The sequence below is a fragment of the Corythoichthys intestinalis genome, chromosome 11, assembly GCF_030265065.1.
Source record: "Corythoichthys intestinalis isolate RoL2023-P3 chromosome 11, ASM3026506v1, whole genome shotgun sequence".
Lineage (NCBI taxonomy): Eukaryota > Metazoa > Chordata > Actinopteri > Syngnathiformes > Syngnathidae > Corythoichthys > Corythoichthys intestinalis.
This window is the reverse complement of record NC_080405.1, coordinates 26,102,681-26,125,912: the sequence shown is the minus strand read 5'-3', so window position 1 is coordinate 26,125,912 and position 23,232 is coordinate 26,102,681. Positions and strand designations below refer to the sequence as shown.

The following is a 23,232-nucleotide window of genomic DNA, read 5'->3' as shown; positions in this document are numbered from 1 at the left end:
ATAATGTCAGTTTACTGTATTTTCAAGTGATTTACATACAAACTGACTGTCTCATTCCAGAGATGATAATAGCTACCTGTAGTTACTCTTTCAGGGAAATGATTAAAGCCTCCAGGGTACTTTCGTGTCGCAGTGCATGATTCTGTTTGCATTGTGTCAATTAAGCAGCAGGAATAGAAAATACAAAAGAAAGTTAACGGTCGATCGTTTTTCTCCTCCCGCCAATCACCTCTGCAATAGACTAAATCGATTAGCCTTTGACAACAATGAACTGAGTGGCTTAGAGCCAGACAGACCTCGGATCAGATAAACAGTAAGATGTAGCAGAGTGTGACACAGGAGGATATGGCTTCTCAACTACAGTTGGAGTTAGAGGTAAATATAGTCTCTTAAATTGGTCAAAGAGTCATGGTGGTATTTTGGGATGTTAGAGTGAAGATGTGGACGCCATCTGGACTCAGTTCATCTGTCATCAAATCATCTTCCACTTGGCAAAGCTTCCACCCTGCACAGCTGGCTGTACAATCTTCCTCTCTGTATCACTTTAAATCACTCTCACACACTTGTGCACGTATGTGTATTTTCCCATCATGTGTGTTTAACCACAATTTGACATACATTTGCAGCTTGTTTCCTTAAACATTAAAAAATGATCATTATTCATATAAATTAGCGACTTTCAGTACTTCAAGTTTACATGAATTGATATAGATTATAACTTACATGTTGTATTTCAATTTTGTTCTTTCCTCATATGCAAAGCCAAAGTGCTTGCATGTGCCTGGAGCAATACTGTGGGAAAGGCTGTACAGTAATTGTTTTTTATTCGTAATAGTGTAGTGCAATGCACCCTGGTAGCACGGGTGAGACAGTCATAATACTTGATACACTTGACTGACATGAGTAGTACGACCAGATTGACCCCACTGTCAAATTTGCTTGTCACTTATACTAGTAAATTGGAGGGCATTCATTTAAAAAAAGGAAACAAATGTATTTACGTAGAGATTCGAAAATGACAAAGTTTTATCTTAAATATTTCAATGAAACAAAATCTAATGCAGCGAGTCTGGGTGAGTGTGAGACAAGGTTATAATTTTTTAAAGGGAACCATGGATAGAAAGACTTGTAGTTCTTAAAAGATAAATGTTATTTTTAGTTAAAAAATTTTGATATTAAAACATCTCTTGATGTTTTCATTTTTATACAATTTGTAAAATTAGTTTGGGCTGCGCTGCCGCCACCCCCCTGGATTGGCTCGGGGGGGGGGGCGTGGCCTCGGGGTGGAGTCTCCGCTCGTCTGCGTGGTTATCGCATGTTTGATGGGATTTGCGCATGGCTGGATGTGATTGGGCGCGCTCGGGTGGGGGACCTCGTTGCCAGGATTGCCGATGGGGCGGTGTAGGGTGAGTTGCCAATGGGCTCACACTCACAAGGGATTCACACGATTACTGGGTTCTAGATCACAGGGCTGATTTGTGTACACTCCACCCCTCCCAAACACTTATCTTCTAAACCCCCCTACCTCTCTTTCCCTGGTTAACAGGCCCCCCACAAGGTCTCTACCGGACATGCATCTAGCTGACGACAGCACCAACATATTCAGAGTTAGTGTAGGCGTTCAATGCATTTCTTGTTGCTGTTTGTGTTTCTTCTGTCTCTCTCGCCTTCTTTTATTCTGTTCCCCCATAACCCCTTACTGTTCACTGCTTTGTCTTAATAAACGAGGTATGTTAATGATCACAATGGGAGTATGTCATACTCTAATGTGAAACATTAAAACTTTTCAGACCAACACTCAGACTTCCATTCTCCTTGGGACAGATTTAAAAAAAAACAAAAAAAAACTAGTAGGTCACCATTGTTGTTGACGTCGCAGGGCAGTGATATCACTGGCTTAATCTACCGGGCTTCCAGAGTATGACTCTAGCGACATAAACATGTCATCTATTCAGCGAGAGGAACATTAATGAGCATGACAGCACTGTTGATATTTCACAAAACGAGCAGCAAAAGCAAAATAAACAGGAAAGACGGAATGAGACGAGACGAGAGGACAAAACCTGTGTTCTGCCAAAATGTGCTACACCGGCGTAACATCTACAAGAGGCGAATTTGACACCCAAAGTATTGCCATCCACTTTCAGCTTGTATAATTTAGATGCATACACACAGAAAATACTAAAGATGCCTTAAGAAAATACTTAAAATTGGTCATATCAAATAAGGGTGGTTTAAATATGCTACGTGACTAATGTGGTCAACAGATCAACAATCTGCTTTAAAGCTACCACAAAAAACCACAATGCTTAATAGTATGAGGGGTAAATACATGCAAAAAGTATTTTGAGGCAATGAAAAGGTAATACAAGTCTCAATAAATACACAAATAGTAGGTACTCGCCACTTTTAACCGATGTGCGCATGTGTTGGACGTCTCGCTGGGTAGGAAGGAATTGTTCGACTATTGACAGTGCCAAACTACGTCATCACCCCGAGCGTCCATTGCACGCATAAAACATGGTGCCCTCCGTAGGTCAAAACATGTACTAAATATTATATATTTTTAAATAAATGGCAATATTTTATGTGTTTGTAATAACATATTTTAGTTAAAGAGAACAATTCTGGCTTATTAGAGCCTGCAAGTCTAAGTCTGAGGTTCCTTTAAAGGTTTTTTATTGTAGTTTTATTTGGTTTTATCCACTCCCCCCATATTCAGTTAGTTTTAATATGTTTTTAGAGTGATTTTGCAAATTTGTATTAGTTTTTGTTTTTACTTAATAATTAGATTTAGTATTGTTTTACATATTAGTTTTAAAATTAGTTATTCATTCATTGGGTTATTTGTCAGGGGCAGGATTAAAAAAACAAACAAACAAAAAAAAAAACTCAGAAAAGAACTCAGAAAGAGAACATGCATAAAAATTTGTTTTGAACCATACGGAATCATTAGAATCAGTTGGGCACCATAACAAAATGATGAAAATATGAGAAACTGAAAAATATTTTGAACTATCTGTCCAAGAAGACATGTTAACAAAACTATGGAGGTGACGAATGGTGGTGCTGTGCATGACGGCAGAAGAATATATAATTGGAATAGGGGTGAAGTTGACAGAGCAATATTAACAATAGCTGTTGTATATATAATACAACACTGTATTTAGACATATTTTGTATGTGAGTATGCGCACGCTCGTGTGTTTGTTTCTATTGGATATAGCCCATGGATTGCTTGTAGCAACTTGAGTTGCAGCATCCCTGTGGATACATGTCTGTGTATGTGCCCGCTCTGCTCGGGCTCATTAGCAGTAGCAAAAGTAACACATGGCCCGGGGCACACACAGAAACATGGCACAATCTCTCTTTACCACACACCCATACACGCATACACACGCACGCACGCACATTCACAGACGCACAGACTGAGAACACAACAAGCCTAATTCATGTAATGTTTTTATATTCTTATGCACCAGTTGGAGACTGACTTTTTAATGACAAGCAGAACGCATTTCCCTTAGCACATTAATCTTTCTCGTACAATGTAGAGAATGTGAAATTATGTTTTAATCAATACTGTGTCACGTACCAAAACCCACAGTATATAAGATGTACATTAAAACAGATATAAATTTTAAAAAATGCGAATGCCGTGCAGATTGTAGCTATTTGGGTTTGACATTATGACAAAAAAACAGCAACATATCAATTTTATTTTATTTGTAGTTCTGTCCATTTGCCTCAAAAACATTTATTTGAGACAGTATTATTTTTAATGAAAACAGTTAGTGTTAGAATTAGCATAGATAGGACTTAAAGTAGAAATAGAAAAAAGAATATCTTGAAAAAGTTCAATATTTTTAAAACAAATTACAGAAAGTCAATCAGTTAAATTTTTATAGATTAATGAGATAACGGGTACCAGTACATTATTGCAAGCAAAACCCAATGTTCAGAGGCTCAGATATTTAGTATCATGAAATCAGTTTAAAAAAGACTGTTTAAAGCAAATTTAGCAAATCAGACTTCTCAACATTGTTGTTTTTGGCAGCCCTTTTAATTTTCGTCTTAGTCTTTTTTGGACGATAATACTTATTAGTCATATTTTAGTCATCTCAACATGTGTTTGTCTTCGCCTAGTTTTTGTTGACGAAAACTCAAGACTAATTTCGTCTAGTTTTAGTCGACGTTTGCTAAAAATGTTTTCGTCTGTAAAATACATTTTTTTTTACTACAATAAATAAATAAATAAAGGTATCCAAATATTTTGAATGAACATTGACAGACGAGCACATATTGTTTAGGGTTGGGAATCTCTGGCATGAAGCCGATTCGATATGTATCTAGATACACAGGTTATGATTCGATTAAAAACGATACATTTTTAAGGCCGAGCGATTCGATACGATTCGATACAGTTTAAGAACGATACGGTTCGATACAGAGTGAAAACAATACGATACTAAACATTTGTTGTGTGTGTTCGTACTGTATTTTAAACATATAAAAAAGATCACATTTTTAATTGCAAAATTAAACAACAAAATTTCATACCAATGTTATGTTTTATTTTTTTATGAAAAAAAAAAAAGGCTTACTATATGACCGTCATTTTGTTGGATGGGATTGATAATATAATAAAAGTGACAAAAAGTGACAGACAACAATAAAGTGCAGTAATTCAATTACTGTATTTCCTGGTGTTTTGAACACGAGAGGTAAGTAATTTAAGTACAAACTTTCAACGTAAACATCTTACAAACAAAAAATATTAATTATATGCAGCAGCTCTAGAAAAAAATAATTAAACCTGCAATGTTATCATAAATAAATAATAAATTATGCTTTACCACTGGTATAATTGGGGGAATAAAAACATGGCATTTTAGACAGACAGGTCAATAATCATTTATTTATACACAGCAGTCTTTCACTTATGCCTGTGCCTTCACATTTTTTTATACCTAATCACTGTTCATATCTTTTTTGAAGGGCAGATTTTTTCTTGAGGAAGATCAACTAATCCACATGTTAATGTTTAAGTAGACGGAGTTTGGTGGAAAAAAAAATCTCAAGCGGGTCGTGCTCCCCTTTCCACCATTGTTGTGGGTTATTTTTCAGGGTTAAAAACTCACGATCTTTGTACCGCTCCACACTTCACACTAGCTCTGTCCCATGCGAAAAGATCTGACTGCCTTCCTCACTTCAAAGTCCGACTTTTGTTTTTCCTGGGTGCGTTGAAAATCAATCGCTGCACGTCGCTGGCGTCGGTGCTCAAACTGTCCATTGTTTTAGAATGTTGCTTCGTTACCACTACTAGTTTCGTTTTCGTATTGGGCTGTGAAGAAAACACTACGGAGCGTGCGTTACAGTGGTTTTGTTAGCTTTCCCGTTATGACACGCCCGTGACGATCGGGTAATGACGGCGACTAGTAGTTGTTCTGCCGAAATGCATGGGAAGTTGAGGCAACCACGACCATGAGTTGTGCTTGTCCATATTATATCATGCGTGTGGTCTCAATCTAAGTGCGCTGTGTGGTGAATGACACAAGCGTAGCATGTGAAATAAAAGTTAAATTATTGTCCCATTAAGCAATGCATTGAACTAGGCATTAGAAGCCGATTCTTGTGCTCGCGATAGCCGAATTCTATCTCTACTATCGGTTCATTGAATATTTAATGGCTAATTACTGTTGAATGGTAACTTTACTATCGATACAGCTGTATCTCTCACCTGTAAAACTGGATATCTGGTCGTATCGGTTTATCGTTCTCAAGCTTAATATTGTTGTGTCTACAAGGACAACGCCAACTTGGTGATAATACACACTCAGCAGGAAAACAGTACATTATTTTCAATTAATTATACCCCACTTGGACACCACAAACTAAGTAAAAGAAGTTGTCCGAGAGTTTTTAAGAGGATGCTCACCGTTAGGATTAGCCTAATGCTAACCAGCGTTGTTTTCGTCAACGATGACTATAACGAAAATATTTCGTCAATGAACAATTTTTTCATGACAATGACAAGACGACAATGAGCTAAAAACGTGTTTTGGGAGACTAAAACATAACAAAACTAATGCCAGTTTTCGTCTGACAAGACGAGAACAAGACGAAAATGCGCCAGTTTCCGTCCCATGTTCACAATGTGTTACATTTTATGTGTAGTTAGCCTGGATCGTAGCAGTGTCTGGTTGTGTCAATCATGTGACGTGCTAGTGTCCTCCCCAGTCTTCCCATTGCTTGACACACATGGTAAAATTAATTTTGTTATCTATGCCAGAGAAAATATGCAATGTTGCTTTAGCTTTGAAGTCATTTGCTCCCAAAAACGTATAAATACGTTGTTTTTTTAATTGTTTCAGTGTCCCAAAGAAGTATTTATACGTCTTTCACGTTTTTTTTCACAAGAGACATCTCTAGGTTCTGATTCAACTTAGCTCCAAAGCACAATGCTGAAAATCTATTTTAAAGCAATAAAACTGGCCACTGACGGGCAGTAGCACATTTGGTAAGACCCCCAATCCGATTCAATGGAACAAATGGCCGGCCAGGGTGCCGGCGGAAGATGACTGAATGGACGTCCAGGATGCCAGGTGGCGGGCGACCGAGCAGAACAACCGGGATGCCAGGCGTTGGACGACAGTGCAGCGGACGATGCCGTTGAGTCCGTGCTGCTCGCCGAGTAGAGACTGCGTCGCCGTGCTCGGCCGCTCGCGTCCGCCGCACCCTTCAGTGTCCCGCGATTCAGCCGGAAATGGACACGGCCAAACCAGTTCCCCCCTCAGGGACACAAATCCCCAGCCTCAAAAAAATCCATCTTTATGAGACAGGCGGCGATGAGGCAAAAGTGTTCCCTGGCTGTCGCGGCCACAACAGCGTCATCTCTCAGTTAGTTATGTGTAAATAAATTGTTACTTTGCTATCAAAAGCTCTATTTGTCTTGCTGTTTATGTTATTTTGTAAAAGGAAAACATTATTCAGATGTTTGGGATGTAACTGAAGCAAAAAATACCTGTGTTAAAGTCAAAGTTAAGTTTGAAATATATGCGTTTACAAAAAGCTCAATTTCTCTGTTTTTTCATCAGAAATTGGGAAATTGCTCAAACAGCTATTTTCTAATGCTGATTTCTAAAGACTGGAAAAAGACATGAACTTTTTTTTCCTGCTGAAAGAAGAGAGTCTAATCTTTCTTTTGGTGGGTTCCATGTTTATATAGCAATATAACAGAATTATCTGTGGGCCTTGCAAAATCAGCCAAAATCCAGTAAAACGCCCGGGAGCGAAGAGGGTTGCACCGGTGAAAATGGCTGGGAGTGAATGAGTTAAAGGTCTGTGCTGAGGTGATCATCAGACACTAACTACAACTTGTAGCGTTAGCATAGCATTCGTGTTAGCATTAGGCTGATGCTCTCCTCTTAAACTGTCGGACTTTTTTTTTTTTTTTTTTTTTTTTTTACATACAGTTCGTGGCGTCCAGGTATAATTCATTAAAAACAATGTATTTGTGTTTTCCTGCTGAGTATGTAGTATCACCAAGTTGGTGTTGTCCTTGTAGATGCGACAATATGTGCTTGTCTGTCAATGTTCATTCAAAAGAGTTGGGAACCTTCATTTATTTATTTATTTTTGGTGTCAAAATTTTAAATTTTACGGACAAATACATTTTTAGTAAACGTCGACTAAAACTAGACAAAATTAGTCTTGAGTTTTTGTCAACAAAAACTAGACTAAGACACATTTTGAGATGACGAAAATATGACTGAGACTAATTAGTATTATCGTGCAAAAGACTAAGACTAAGACCAAAATGAAAAGAGCTGCCAAAAACAACACTGGTGCTAACGCGAACACAAATCCTATTCTAACGCTACAGGTTACATTTAGTGAGTGAGGAGCACTCAGCACAGACCTTTAAAGGCTAAAGCAACATTACATATTCTCTCTGGCCTAGAAAACAAATCTTACTGTGTGTGCAAGCCTGCATGGAGACTTGAGACGACACAATGGGAAGTTGGGAAGGTGGGGTGCAGCACGTCACGAGTGCCACAACCAGACGCTGCTCCTAATGCAGGCTAACTATACATAAAATGTCACACATTGTGAACATGTGACGGAAACTATTGCGCATTTTTGTCTCGTTTTCGTCCCGTCAGATGATAACTGGAATTCGTCTCATTATGTTTTAGTCTCCCCAAAAATATTTTTGTTGTTGTCACCATTGACGAAAACAACGCTGCTTCTTAAACATTCATGTATTAACAATTTTCACTATATTCGAAGCAGTGATGAAAGTGAATTTTGGGTTTTCATTATAAGGTAATACAGTATGTAACCATAATTAACTGAATTACATTAACTACATTATTACACGTTTAAACTTGCTCAATCGATCTGTAATGATATAATGACACCACATAGACAAAATTTTGACTTCCTCAAATGGCTTTCAAAACAATCATGCCCCTTTTCATGATATTATTATTATTTAGGCACTGGGGGGATACAACAATACAAACTCTAAATCAAATGAAATTTGGATATTGTGTAACTGTAATTAAAAATACATATGTACAATTATTTCATTTTTGTGTATTCAATTGAATACAGTACATTTCACAATGTAGATAATTAATTAATTAATTAGTTTTTTTGGGGGTGGGGTCATATTTTCTCATTTTGAATCTAATGCCTGAACATGCTGCAGTAAAGTTTTTTTTTTTCTCCTAATTTTCTGCTCTTGGGCTTAAATTTTGATTTGTCAACCGTATTACTCAAAAAGCACACAAATTATTCCCGTCTAATTGACAATAGGTGTTATATGTGCTTAACATGAACTATTAACTCTTCATAATACTGTTACCGGGACTTAAATTGAACGGACTAAGCTGAAATATGCATTTCAGTGAGTGGCGTTCAAACAACATTCAAGGTGACAAAAATCCAAATAGCATCATAAACAGAAACTAATGGGGTACATGCAGACAGATGTGCTGTGGTTTATGCATGAACCAACAAAAAGTGACACCTGCTGCTTTGTGAAGAATGTTTGTGCTGCTGCAGAATGGTGACTGAAGTTACAGATGTTTGAGTTAATTACAGCCACTGTGGCTCCAGATTGCCTTATGGGGATTATGTTCACAATAACCTTGAAACACCCCTACTTCTTAAAAGTGCATGCGACAAAACATTATTCACCAACAGCAGATTGTGTGTGTTACCTCGGGGCTGACGCTCTGGCTTTTGGCTTGTCGGATACCTGGCAACAAATGCAGACACGTTTGTTAAATTATTCTGCATGTTAGTACCATGTCAACATTGCATGAATAGACATCATAGGAGCACATGTTTAATTTCATGAGAATGTGCAGCTGTAAAAAAAAAAAAAAAAAAAAAAAAAAGGAGCGTGGTTGTGTCACTGCAAAAAGTGACAAGAGATTCAAAGTTGAATGGTGACACGGTGAATGTTTGATGCAACACGCATGTGGCTGGATCATATATTTGCTGTCTCACTTTAACTCAGTGGTTGTTAACCTCGCTAACCCACCGACCGAACCCACCAAGTTTCACATGTGCGTTCACCAAACCCTTGGGAATTTAATTATAAAGCTTTTTTTTTTTTTCAAATTCAAAACCTATGTAGCTAAGCTAACAAGCACATACTGTATCTAATTGAATTCTCATTAAAATCACTTAAAATTTCAAATATACTACAAATAATTTTGCATTTTAGTGTTGATTTTTACATTGAAAATGAAAAGCAGCTCATTTCATTTCACACTGTTCCTTTTTTGTTTTCATGTCTACATTCTCACTTTACTTTCGCATCCTTGCATCACATACTATTTTCGTGGCGTAAAATGTGACGCAAATGTTTTATTATCTGCGCAGTCCACGTTGCCTGTAGGTCATGTAATTCTTCCTCATACCAAGTGCGAGTCAAGCTTCCACTGAGCAAACCAATTTCTCCTCCCATTAGATAGATGGCTTGCAGTTTAAAGAAATGGACTTAAGCCTGTAAATTTTGGGCAAACCAATCCAAAACCTATTCTAAAACGACACTGCATTTAGTCAGTGTATGAAATTAGGGCTCAGTGTGTCTTAGACTTTGACTTGCTCACCGAATCCCTGGGGATCGAACTCAGGTTAAGCATCACTGCTCTAGCTAGTTTGTGAGTACCAGCCAATGCCTCTTGAATGAGAATTAAGCCCGTATTAACAAATTTTGCCAAGATAGGGCAGTACTTTTCCACATTATGGTGTTCCCTATAAACCCTGAAAGAACGAGCTGGAAAGGATGTCACTGCCAGGCTACAAACCATCGAGTTACAAAGTTGAAAAACAAGATGGCGACGTTCCTGAAAGCTACTCAAATAAATTTGGACTAAAAGCAGAAAAAACAGGAACTATACATTTGTGACATCAGGCGCGGACAGGTAGTGGAGGGCCGTTACATTCCTTTTCCAGAGCTGAAGAACCAAGTAAAAATGGCCACCAGCCCAAAGACTAAACCTCCCAGCATGCCGCACAACGCATCCAGGTGTGGCTGCTTAAGCCACCTAATTGCAGCTGGCCTGGAGGACAATATAAAAGACAACCAGATGGAGCGAAGGGGGAGGCGGAAGGAGATCGACAAAGAGACTTGGAAGAAAGTATTTTGAGAACAGACCTAAGTTGCCATTTTTGAGACATTTTAGTTGATTGTTCGCTATATTACTGTTTGTGCCACATTTCGGTCTTTTTCTTTTGACAAAACCCGCTGTTTTTTCTGATTAAAGAACTGTTTGGTTGGAAACCTTGGCGTCTCAGGCTCCTTCCTGGCCAGGCCTACCGCGTGTTCGGTCACAATATATATATATATATATATATATATATATATATATATATATATATATATATATATATATATATATACACACACGTATATATACGTATATGGTGACGTAATGCGCCAGTGCACTGCAGTAGCCAGATAATGGACGTGCCTACATGAAGAGGCCGATTGCTTTATGAGGTGATGCATGGACATTGAAAAGTAAGTCGTAACTTATCCATTTCTTAATAGATTTAAAATCTGGTTTATTCTATTTTATGACCCCTGGGACAGGCTGTATAGAAAATGGATGTACAGAGGTACCTCTACTTAAGAACGTCTCTACATACAGAATTTTAACGTTAAGACACGCTTCAATGGGAAAATATTGCCTGTTGTAGAGAAAAAAAAATCAGGATTAGAAAGGCAAAAATACAGTATGGCTGGCACTCGCAGCTCCCAGAAGATGACTGAAGGTAAAATACTTATAGCTGCTCTGCAATTGGCTATTGCCAAGCATTCCTAGTATCCAATTGGCTAAGAGGGACCTCTACTGTATGTGTGAATCCCTGCATCCTTTTCATTCGCCCCTCGTGTTCCGACAACTTCACATAAGTGTATTGATTTTGATTCTTTATTCTTGGTTTTACACATGATGCACAACTCAGATTTGACGTTTATTGTGCAATAACCTAATTATAACATGTATTTGTCAAATGTTTTGATGCATTTTTATGCATTATGAAAGATATATGTCTGAATTTTGGGGGGCTTGGAACAGATTAGGGCATTCACATGGAAAACGCGTCTCTCCTTACAGAATTTTTGGTAACACCTTACAATAAGGGTCCCTTAATTAACATTAGTTAATGCATTTTTAGACAGTAACTAATGTTTAAGTAACATGACAATAATTCATTTAATCCCTTATCTAACATTTATTAATATATTAATTAACATGAGTTAATGCATTAGTTAATGCATTTTAAGACAATAACTAATGTTTAAGTAAAATTACAATAATTAATATAATTGCGTATCTAACATTTATTAATATATTAATTAACATGAGTTAATGCATTTGTTAATGCACAACCAGACAGGAACTAATGGTTTGGTAACATAAAAAAAAAAAAAAAAAAAGGCCTATATAGGGTTAGGGTTTAGGGTTTGTTAACTAAATCACTTATAATTTCTTAGTTAAGGGACACATGTGCTACACTTTACAATAAGGGTCCAAAAAGCATTCAGTAATGGTTAATAAAGGTTAGGAGGGGGGACTTAAGCATTTATAATTTCTTCGTTAAGGGATACGTGTGCTACACTTTACAATAAGGGTCCAAAAAACATTCAGTACTGGTTAATTAAGGTTAAGTAATACTTAACGTACCTCATACGTATTACTTAACTTTAATTAACCCACATGTGTCCCTTAACTAAGAAATTATAAATGCCTAGTTAACAAACCCTAAACCTAAACCCTAATCCTTAACCCTATATAGGCTATATATATTTTCAATTTTACCAAACCATTAGTTACTGTCTGGTTATGCATTAACTAATGCATTAACTAATGCATTAGGTAATGCATTAACTCGTGTTAATTAATATATTAATAAATGTTAGATAAGCAATTATATTCATTATTGTAATGTTTCTTAAGCATTAGTTATTGTCTAAAAATGCATTAAGTAATGTTAATTAAGGGACCCTTATTGTAAAGTGTTACCAAATTTTCAAGTGAAGAAACTACTTCCAGAACCAATTAATTTCGTAAGTAGAGGTACCACTGTATGGATGGCTGAATTACAAATCAATTGAATTCAAAGTCAAATGTTTCATAATTGCAATATAATGGCATACAAACCTGGCACCGCCAGGTATCAATTCAGTATTGTACAGTATTCTTGTTAATTTGAGGTGTTTGGTAACGAATTTTAACCGATATCCTTATATTGTCCATCTCCAAAAATCTGATACCAATATCAAACAGATCCAGACATATGCGGTTGTGGACTTAACATATTATGGCTAATTGTATTGTGATACCCCACTGGATGTTTTAATAACGATAAGTGTAACAACTTCAAAGTTTTCCAAATAAACATTCTGTGAAAAATAAGTGAACAGCTTCAAGTGAAGTTATGGAAAAAGTGCCTACAGTATATTGAACCACTATTTCTTTGAAGGCAACATGCATATTGGCCCAAAACTGATCATGAAAAACCGATCTGGATATTATCCGATATCATTTTGAAATGCTTATATTTGCATTTCAATGTTGTATAATTTTTTATGAATACATACAGTTAGAAATTTAATTGTCTTCATAGAAATAAAATTAATAAAATGAAAATGAATAAAAATAGAAATACTTTGTGGTTATGCCCCCCCCCCTTTTAAATTTTTTTTTTTTTTTTTTAAATATTGTAGTATTTTACTTATAGTCTGCCACTGACAAGATCTCGATTCATTTAAACTGGGAGAAGGACTAGCTGTGAACGCTGATGTTTCAGTGCCCCTGACTGTGCTAGATGTCCAATCCATTTTGACTGGGAGGAATGGCAGTGATCATTCGCTGCCAGCCTCTCCCAGTCAAAATAGATTGGATGTCTAGCAACGTTAATGTTGGCTAGTGAGATAAATTGGTGCCCTATAAAGGGTTAATAATACAGTAGTAATGCACATAATTTGATTGGAATAATAGAAGTAATCAAATGTTACAGTGATGCTTTCCCATCATTATACCCAATCTTTTTCCATCACCATCTCAATCAGTCAAATTTTCTACGTGGTTACGTCAGTTACAACAACAAAACAAAAATAGTTAATTCAGTTATTTAATTTATTCATCTGCATCTGTTAATTAAAATGAATTCATATTTAGCCCTTTTTCTGTCTCTCAAGGAATGAGGTGATTATCAGCACCAGTGGTTTTGTGGTTCTGATAGCTTGGAGTTGAGCTACAGTCTTGAATAATAAACCTTGTCAGCTCTGTGGCTCAGGGAGATTTGCAGGGTTCATGAAGAGGATCTGTGTGGGAATATATCCCGCAAGGATTTAAACAACAACATGGGCTGCAATTATTCACTAAATCCACTAAACATGGCTGCGACATGGATGAGAAGTCAGTCTAGGAGATATTTGCTCTCATGTACTACAATTCGGATATGTTTCATGGTATATCAGAATCAGGTCGCTTCCAAATGTGGATTGAAATCTATTATGTATTGGCTGTCTGCCAAGATAGCTGTGGCGTAATTGCATATTTTGGCTACATCTCGTGGCAGTACTAGTTGCGTATCTAATAAACAATTCCTCATACTTTAGACGCTTCAATCTCACAGACTCGAGTAAATCAGTTTCTTCTTGTCATGTCAAAAACTAACTGTGACTAAAACACCACATTTAAAGGGTATGAGAAGGTGATCGCTCATTGGCTGCAAGTAGTCGCTAGTGTTTATGCCTCCAGCAGCGCAAAATCACTCACTTTCCAATTCTACAAATTCTAACGTGCCTCCTCACCAGGCTCAACAACACGCAAGTGTAAAACAGCACTGCACACATAAATAGAGCCCTTAGTGTCTAAGCACCTTGAGAGTACTGGAGAAATTAGCGTAATCATTCATACACTCAGTGGAACCGAGCATTAGGTAAACAGAAACACTTTAGAAATCTAATAAGATTTATTATGACAGCACGACCAAATTACTTTTATGAGTATAATAATGTTCATTTTAAAATGTTTATTTGATTGAATACTATTAAGTCACTGAAAGTGTAGTGTTTCTTCAGTACAGGGAGCATGGATACAGCTCTCACTTATTAAGAATGCAAATGTGAGGTTGTCTGTCTGTGACTGACAGGCAACTACTCCAGAGAGTAGACTGCTTTTTGCTCATTGTTTATTAATATCACATTTTAATTGCTGCATTTTTTAGGTGCAGTGTTTCTCTAGTGTTTCTTATAACTCCACTGTGTGACTACTTAAACTAACAAGAATATTAAAGATCTCTCACCAGGATACTGTGTAATACTACACCACTGCAATCTCAATATTAATTATATTGTGAGATTAAAAAGTAAAGCATTTTTAATTAAAAGTACCTCAAAAAACTATTGTTCTATTGTTTGATTAATGCATATAATGACAGCATCTTATTCCTGTCCTTCAATACTTACTTTCCATATACAGGAGTATGAAAAGGCATCTGAAAATTTTGGAATTTGTCACATTTGGGCATAAAATCACCATCAAATGTGATCTTATATTTGTCAAAATCACACAGATGAAAAAACTTTTAACTAAAACCACCCAAACATTTATAGGTTTTCATATTTTAATGAGGAAAGTATGCAAACAATGACAGAAGGGGGAAAACTAAGTAAGTGAACCATCACATTTAATATTTTGCGGCTCCACCTTTGGCAGCAATAACTTCAACCAGACGCTTCCTGTAGCTGCAGATCAGTCTGGCACATCGATCAGGACTAATCTTGGCCCATTCCGCTCTACAAAATTGCTGTAGTTCAGTCAGATTCCTGGGATGTCTGGCATGAATCATTGTCTTTAGGTCATGCCAGACCATCTCAATGGGGTTAAACACTGGAGTTGATTTACTTCTGTGTTTTGGATCATTGTCCTGTTGCAGCATCCATCCTCTTTTCAGCTTCAAATGTCTGACAGATGGCCTCGGGTTTTCCTGCAAAACATCCTGATAAAGTTTTGAATTCATTCTTCCATTAATGATTGCAAGTTGTCCAGGCCCTGAGGCAGGAAAACAGCCCTAAATTATGATGCTCCCTCCACCATGCTTCACGGTGGGGATGAGGTGTTGATGTTGGTGAGCTCTTCCATTTTTCCTCTACACATGATTATGTGTGTTGTGTCATCAGTCCACAAAATATTTTGCCAAAACATCTGTGGAATGTCCAAGTGCCTTTTTGCAAACATTAAACGAGCAACAATGTTTTTTGTTAGACAGCACTGGCTTCCTCCATGGAGTCCTCCTACGAACACCATTCTTGGCCATTGTTTTACATATAGTTGATGTGTGCACAGAGATATTGGACTGGCAGAGGGTTCACTTACGTGTTTTTCATTTATTGTTTGTATGCTCTCCTCATTAAAATATGAAAACCTATAAATGTTAGGGTGGTTTTAGTTAAAGCAGACACTGTACTTTCATCTGTGCAACTTTGACAAATATCAGATCACATTTCATGGTGATTTTTTGAAATGTGAGAAATTCCAAAAGGTTCAGATACTTTTTCATACCACTGTAATTATGGATACAAGTCATCCCTTCAGTGTTGGTGGTTCACTTTTTTACTAGGGGTGTAACAGTACACAAAAATCTCGGTTCGGTACGTACCCCGGTTTTGAGGTCACGGTTCGCTTCATTTTCGGTACAGTAAGAAAACAAAATGCAAAATATAAATGTGCTAGTTGTTTATTACACACTTTTGTGCTTTCAACAATAGGAACATTAGCCTATACAAAGCTAAAATTCTGCTCAAAAGAGAAAATACAATATTCTGAAATGTAGATATTTTGAAAAACAAAATAAAAATAACTTTGGCTAAGACTTTTTCTTTAAAATAAATATCTGATGTGTAAAATTGAACAGTTGCAACACTGAAGTGAAGAGTTGTTCCATCTATATTCTTTTTTAATTTGAATTCCCCACCCAGAGGGCCAACCATCTTCCATGTTATCATTTAACCGTTACCCACGCTGCTCACTGCACTCCAGAGTGGTGCGACGGCCCTGGCCGTTTAATTGTTATCTTTTTTGAGACTGTCAGTCATCTGATCGCCGCGTCTGCCAGCTGGCTGCCTCCCCTCCCAACGTGGCATACTCTGATTGATGCCGGACGGGCAGACGACGTCACCGCCGCTGACGGGCCACCCGAACTAGCCGCTGTCTGACACGTATCCAATATGCAGCGCTTTGTTTACATTTGCGGCAATAACGACACTTGCTTTATGGCAGCTAATCAGATACACGGTAATACGGCTCTGGGTAATAATATTAGGCCGTTGTTTGAGCTTGCATACCCGCTTGTGTGTTGTATTGTGCCTGAGTCTTGTTAACCAAATAAAGGCAGCGTTAACAAAAGTCATCTGACTGCTCGTCATTTTACAGTCAACACTCAGAGTTCGCAACTTCGCATTTGACAGCATATGTGCCGCGTACCTCCTCGCCAGCTGTTTGCTCGCCATTCATTCACCTGTGCATTTGATCGCTATTTTGTTACACTCCCGCTTTTTCGGTGAGGTATTTTGTGTTCATTCGTTATTGGATCCTTTTTGTTCACCACTGTAAATAAGAGCACCGCAGCAGTAGAGGTAAACTGCCGTTTTCCTTCAACCCGTTTTGTTTAGTTAGAAGCCAGGGTAGTGGCTGTATTGTTTTTTCTTTTTTACGATCAGGGTTTACTTAGCGGGTGGGGTTCCAGTGTAGTTTCATTTTGTTTGTTGTTTTGGCCTGGGCTTACGCTGAAGCCAGCTTCTTCCGCATTTTGTATATTTTGTTCATTGCGAGTTCGACTTGTGTGAATAAATTTGCCAGTTTCTTTGCATTGAGCGCTTTTCTTTTTGTGACCATTATTTTTTTGAGTGATAGGAATATTATTTTTGTTGTGCTTTCAGTAAATGATACTGAACCGCCCAAATGCATGACGGGAAGTTGGGCAACCATGACTGTCAGTGGTGGCTGCAAATAGTATATCTTCTCTGTGTTGTGTTCAACACAGGGTGTTAAGAAAAAGATTATGTCCTGTCTTTCTTCCTCACGTCGGTCGCCACAATAGTTATAATTCTTGTGGAAGGGATGCCAAAGCTTATGCTAATAAATAGCGTGGCCCTATTGAATGCCTGTGTTCACTCTACTCGCTTGTCTCTGCCTCTTGGCTCTCAATATACATAAAATGGCGCCATTGTCGTTCCGCGCATGCGTTAAATGCGTTAAATATTTTAACCTGATTAATTTAAAAAAATTAATTACCGCTACCATTAACGCGATAAATTTGACAGCCCTAGTAAAAATATGCATTCATCGATGCATTGAAGTCAAACAAAGGGTTTCCCTCAGTGCTTTATAAGCCGGGTCGGTCGCCATCTAGTACAAATCAATATTGTTTTAGCATTTCTATTGTCAAATAAAACACAACATGTACAGAATATTGGCAATGTTTCTTAAACATTTGGGTGATAACTACAGAGGACCATTGCAACAGTTCATTCATTGCTGTTTTGTTTAACAATTGTGCCTTCATTAAATACCATAAATTGAATATAACGTCATTAATCAATACAACTAGCACAATTTAAACAGTGTATGGTGGATGGCTTTTTCTTTTTAAACCACCACATTTACTTTTTCCAATATTAGTTGGTTGTGTAGCATGCAAACAGTAGTGGTAGGTAGAGTATCCCTCCCTCCCCCATGTCTACCACGATATAGGGCCTACATCGTGGTAGGCCTATATTATAGCGGATTACTATTCACACACCTGCTTTGAAGCCCACCAATTCACTCAGCCAGGCTTTATTTGTACTTCAACCCGATGAACTCATTGGCTAAGGCCTTTCCAGGCATTTCTCATGTTTCCTGTAGTATGAGCTGACCAAGCTTGATTCAACCATCTGTTCCAAGTTATTCTTCCTTCAAGGTCAATTAAAGAGGCACTGATCTCTATTCCAAATGCTTCTAAAGATCCAATTCTTTCACTACCTTTGTAAAATGTATTATTTTTTGTGACGCTGGAACTGTTTATTGCCTTTTTCTTATGTGTTAATTAGTGTTATTATTTGTTTGTGCTAAGTTGAATTATTCTAACATCATGAATTAAAAAAATACAATAACATCATATCTCCAAATAGACGTAATTAAAGGGCAGACAGCTCAGCTTTTTAATAGTCACACAGACCCCAGATTGACACAACTGTGTATATTTTCCAAGATGGTCCACCATCACGGTCAACAGCAAAAACCGGTGATTAGGGATTATTTTCCTTCCAGTGCCATCCATCCATTTCTATACCACTCCTCCTGTAAAGCGTTAGAGCAGGAGCTAAAGCCCACCCTCGCTGAATCAGGGCAAAAGGCAGACCACATCCTGCACTGGTTGCCAATCAATCATAGTGTGACTGTGAATGGGTCATTGAGTAGGGAATCAATCCTACAGCAGTCGCATGAAAATAAGCTATGTGAACCACGACACTATTATTGGTGAGTTACTCCATGCCAATACAGTATCTGGTATTGTTATGCTGCGTCTTGGAGCAACTGGAAAGGAGGGCAAGTAGAGCAATAAAGTAGGTATTAGACACGATGACGTTATGTCTGCAAAAAATATTGTTGTTGAATAAACATAGTAACTAGAGGATGTGTCATTCCTTGGTAGAACACCAATTTCTTGCTAGTCTCAAATAAGGGGACAAGAGGTTTATAGTCACTTTATTGCTACCTCAGTCAATGAATGTAGTGGGGGGTTTTAACATGGGTCACATAAGGAGCAGACCAGGGCAGCATTGGCAAAGGGATGTGAGCAATAGCTAAAAAAAAAATAAAATACAATAAACTTAGCTGAATAGTTGGCGTTCAAGCTAAGATCGTCACAACTATGGGGCTAGGTTCAAACTGGAGGTCTTAATGCACATATCCGATTTTTTCGTGTTTTTCCGATTCGAGTGAGGCTTTAACTTGACGGTCTGAACGAGACAAGTCGCATAGAAGTGGACCATTTCAAATCTGATCTGGGTCACTTTCATATGTGGTCTAAATACAATCTGGGCCGAATTTTTCCAGAATGTCGTGGCGGTCAGAACTGTCAAGTCTCTCAAATCGGAATTCATGCAGCATTTACGTCAGCAAAGAGCGAGAGCGGCACGCAAGACGGCAGCAATGTAGCGGTTCATTAGCATTAGCGCCTAGCTTTTACAACGCAGGAGGTGGGCTTGACTACAGTTGTAAAAAAATACAGTGAAGAAAACGATAAACCTGATAATGCGTGGTTACTGTGCGCCAAATGAGCAATATTTCTGTATTGCTTACAAGGCCGAGTCGGGGAAAACTGACGCACACACATAAAGCTTATGCGTGTGCGTCATGCACGCACATTGCATAGTTATTTGTTTTTATGCTTCTGCGCATGCTGGACAGTTTCGCGTGTCAGACTGCGAATTGTGAATGTGTGATACTTGAACGGGCTCAATGGACAAAGGCAGTTTGAACGGGCACGCCAAAAAAACAGATATGACAAAAATCGGAATTGTGCATTAAGACCTGCAGTATGAACCTAGCCTGAGTGTGGCTGTACGGCCTGATTTAGGCAGGACAGTCCATAATTTAAATGCATCGTCCGGTGTCGTGCAGAGCCTTGAGCAGGACACTTACTTGTCGTCCCTTTTGGAGTTGCACCTAAACGCAACACACTCCATTGTGTTTATTAGTGCTCACGATGCTAAACATTTAGGGAAGTGCTATTTTAGCTTAACTTCTGATATGCTGTCAACTAAATTTGTACGCGCCGCTGCCACCATTGACTCATTTTTCGTTGTAAAAGTATTGTTGAAAAGAGGTAATTGGTGTTAGCATGCTAGCATTTAGCAGCTTACCACATTAGACTATGCAGTAGTTGTTGATGCTGGACTCTTGTAAATATTGCAAATACTGCAAAATATTTGTCAGTTTAATACTAAAATCTTTTGCATCACATCATTGTCATAAAACTTTCTCTTTTTATATGCACCTGTTATATGGTGTTTGTTTACCCAAAAGCTCTATCAAGATGTACGTTTTATTTATTACTTATTTTTTAAATTTATTTCTGTCTACGTTTATTTATCTTTATGCAACTTTTTTTTGCATGTATAAAGCCATACATGTTTTGCTTTACCTATATATACTTTATGTATATGTACATACTGTATATATGTATATGGCAGAAAACACAGACAAGATTGAAAAATCAGTTTCTGCTCTTGCACTCCTCTTTAAAACAAACTGCTGTATTTTAAGCCAAAAGAACTGTTGTGTTTGATAGAACAATATGTCTATATGCTGCCATAGGAGATTCATGGCGCATTAAGCCCCTGAACTATTTTTAATTTGTCCCTTTTACCCTGGAAACCCCCGCTTACAGACGTCACACAACCACTTTTGTTTCAACCCAGCCATAAAAAAAAGTAATTGTATTTATTAATCAAAATTTATGTCATTTTTAGCTTAGAATCATTAATTGATGTGTCATATTTTGTTTTAAAAAAAAAAGACGACCTTAAAAAATTATTCACTTGCATATTTTAAACTTTTAAACAAATTACGTCACAATGAAAAGAATGGCGTCTGTAAAAAAGTCACGGATATCTACCTCATAACTATCAATTAATTTCAGTTTTTTGTTACGGTTGCATTTTCCCCAATATGTTAGATGATAAATAATCGATCGAAACAAAGAAAAATTAAAAAAAAAAAAAAAAACATTTAAAAGGGTAAATATATGAAAAAGAACATCTTGACCACTCCTTGATGTATGCGATTTCTGCATCACGACCCTTGTTATATGACCATGCTTCACGCATAAAATCCCCCCAAAATCCAGCTGTGGCCATTCACATCTGTGTCTTGAAACTCGATGATACATCCTACATGGATTTTTTTTGGATCAAAACAAGGTAAGTATGCGATAAGATCTCGTTAAAATCTTGGTGTCTTTAATTCTGCTCTCGCGTGCTCTCGACTCCAGTTAGGGTTTTGCTGTTAAATTTTTTTTTTTTAAATGCCCTATGGTTCAAAATTTTTCTTCCCAAAGAAAATTGAGATTTTAAGCTTTCCAATGATATAGCACACATGCATATAGGACAATTTTTAATTTTGGCAAAATTGGGGGTCTCAGAGCGGAACTTCAAGTCACCTGAGTGTTTTCCGACATATATATTCATATTTACAGTACATACTTATATGTATGTATAAATATATATATATATATATATATTATATATTAGGGCTGTCAAAATTATCACGTTAACGGGCGTTAATTTTTTTAATTAATCACGTTAAAATATTTGACGGAATTAACGCATGCACTTAATGACCCGCTCGCACATTGCCTCAAACAGATGACAATGAGGCTGTTTATGGACATTAAGAGTGAAGAGAATGCCACCGGCCGCTTGGGGGCAGCGCCGTTCCATACTCATATTATTTCCTCTAAAGCTGGGAAAATTAGTAGTTGTGAGACGTTTATGCTGTATTCACAATGCAATGCAAATTGCTATTTGTGCTCCACACATATTTCGGTAAGTTTTCTTTCTTTTAGTGGCAATTATGTGTCTCTTGTTGTATTTTGGGTAAGATATGTACAGATATACAGTATCTTATACAGTAAAGGCGAGTGGACACAAGCGTTCTTTGGACCGCGCCGTTTATTGGCATAAGCTTCTCCTTCACAACAAACATAAGTATCGTTTAGTGAAAGCACAACAAAAATAATATTCCTATCTCTACAAAAAAAAAATAATAATAATGTTCACAAAAAGAAAAGCACTTCAGTCTATAGTAATGAGGCCCTATTCTGACACACAGTTAAACAACAATGCAAAATGAACTGGCATTCCATATCAAAATAGCTATGCAAAATACACGTAAAACTTAGACTTTGGTCACTCTATTTTTATTATTGTTATTTTTATTCTTATTCTTATTATATGAACTCTACTTTTGATTGAAAATTTTACAAATTTTATTAAAACAAAAACATGAAGAGGGGTTTTAATATAAAATTATTATAACTTGTAACTATAACAATTATCTTTTAAGAACTACAAGTCTTTCTATTCGTGGATCACTCTAACAGAAAGAATGTTAATAATGGCATTTGTGGATTTATTGTTACAATAAACAAATACAGTACTTATGTACAGTATGTTGTATGTATATATCCGTCGTGTGTCTTATCTCTCCATTCCAACAATAATTTACAGAAAAATATGGCATATTTTAGAGATGGTTTGAATTGCGATTAATTGTGATTAATTACGATTAATTAATTTTTAAGCTGTAATTAACTCGATTAAAATTTTTAATCGTTTGACAGCCCTAATATATATATATATATATATATATATATATATATATATATATATATATATATATATGGAGGGAAAAATGGTTAATTTGAACCATACAATCAAAACAGTAAACTGAAACAGGCTTATCTACACAAGTGACCCGAAGCAACGTTAAACAAAGCAATGTGACCCAGTGTTGGGAAGATTGCAGTTTTCAGAAAGCATCATTATTTTTGCATAGGGCAGATTATTTTTGCATAGGGCAGATTTAACGTGGCCTTTCCCCGAGTTGGGGCCATTTTTACCAGCTTCAATTGAACTTTTATAGAAAG

General features: G+C 37.1%; 1 protein-coding gene across 4 annotated transcripts in view; it reads right to left on the bottom strand.

Moving 5' to 3' along the window:
- Positions 1-23,232, bottom strand: part of aff2 (AF4/FMR2 family, member 2) — a 263,824-nt gene that overhangs the window by 54,331 nt on the left and 186,261 nt on the right. For all 4 annotated transcript variants that reach the window (XM_057849436.1, XM_057849435.1, XM_057849438.1 and 1 more), the window contains one exon: positions 9,231-9,268. In XM_057849436.1, the coding sequence (XP_057705419.1) occupies positions 9,231-9,268 (38 nt within the window). The remainder of the gene's footprint in view (positions 1-9,230; positions 9,269-23,232) is intronic.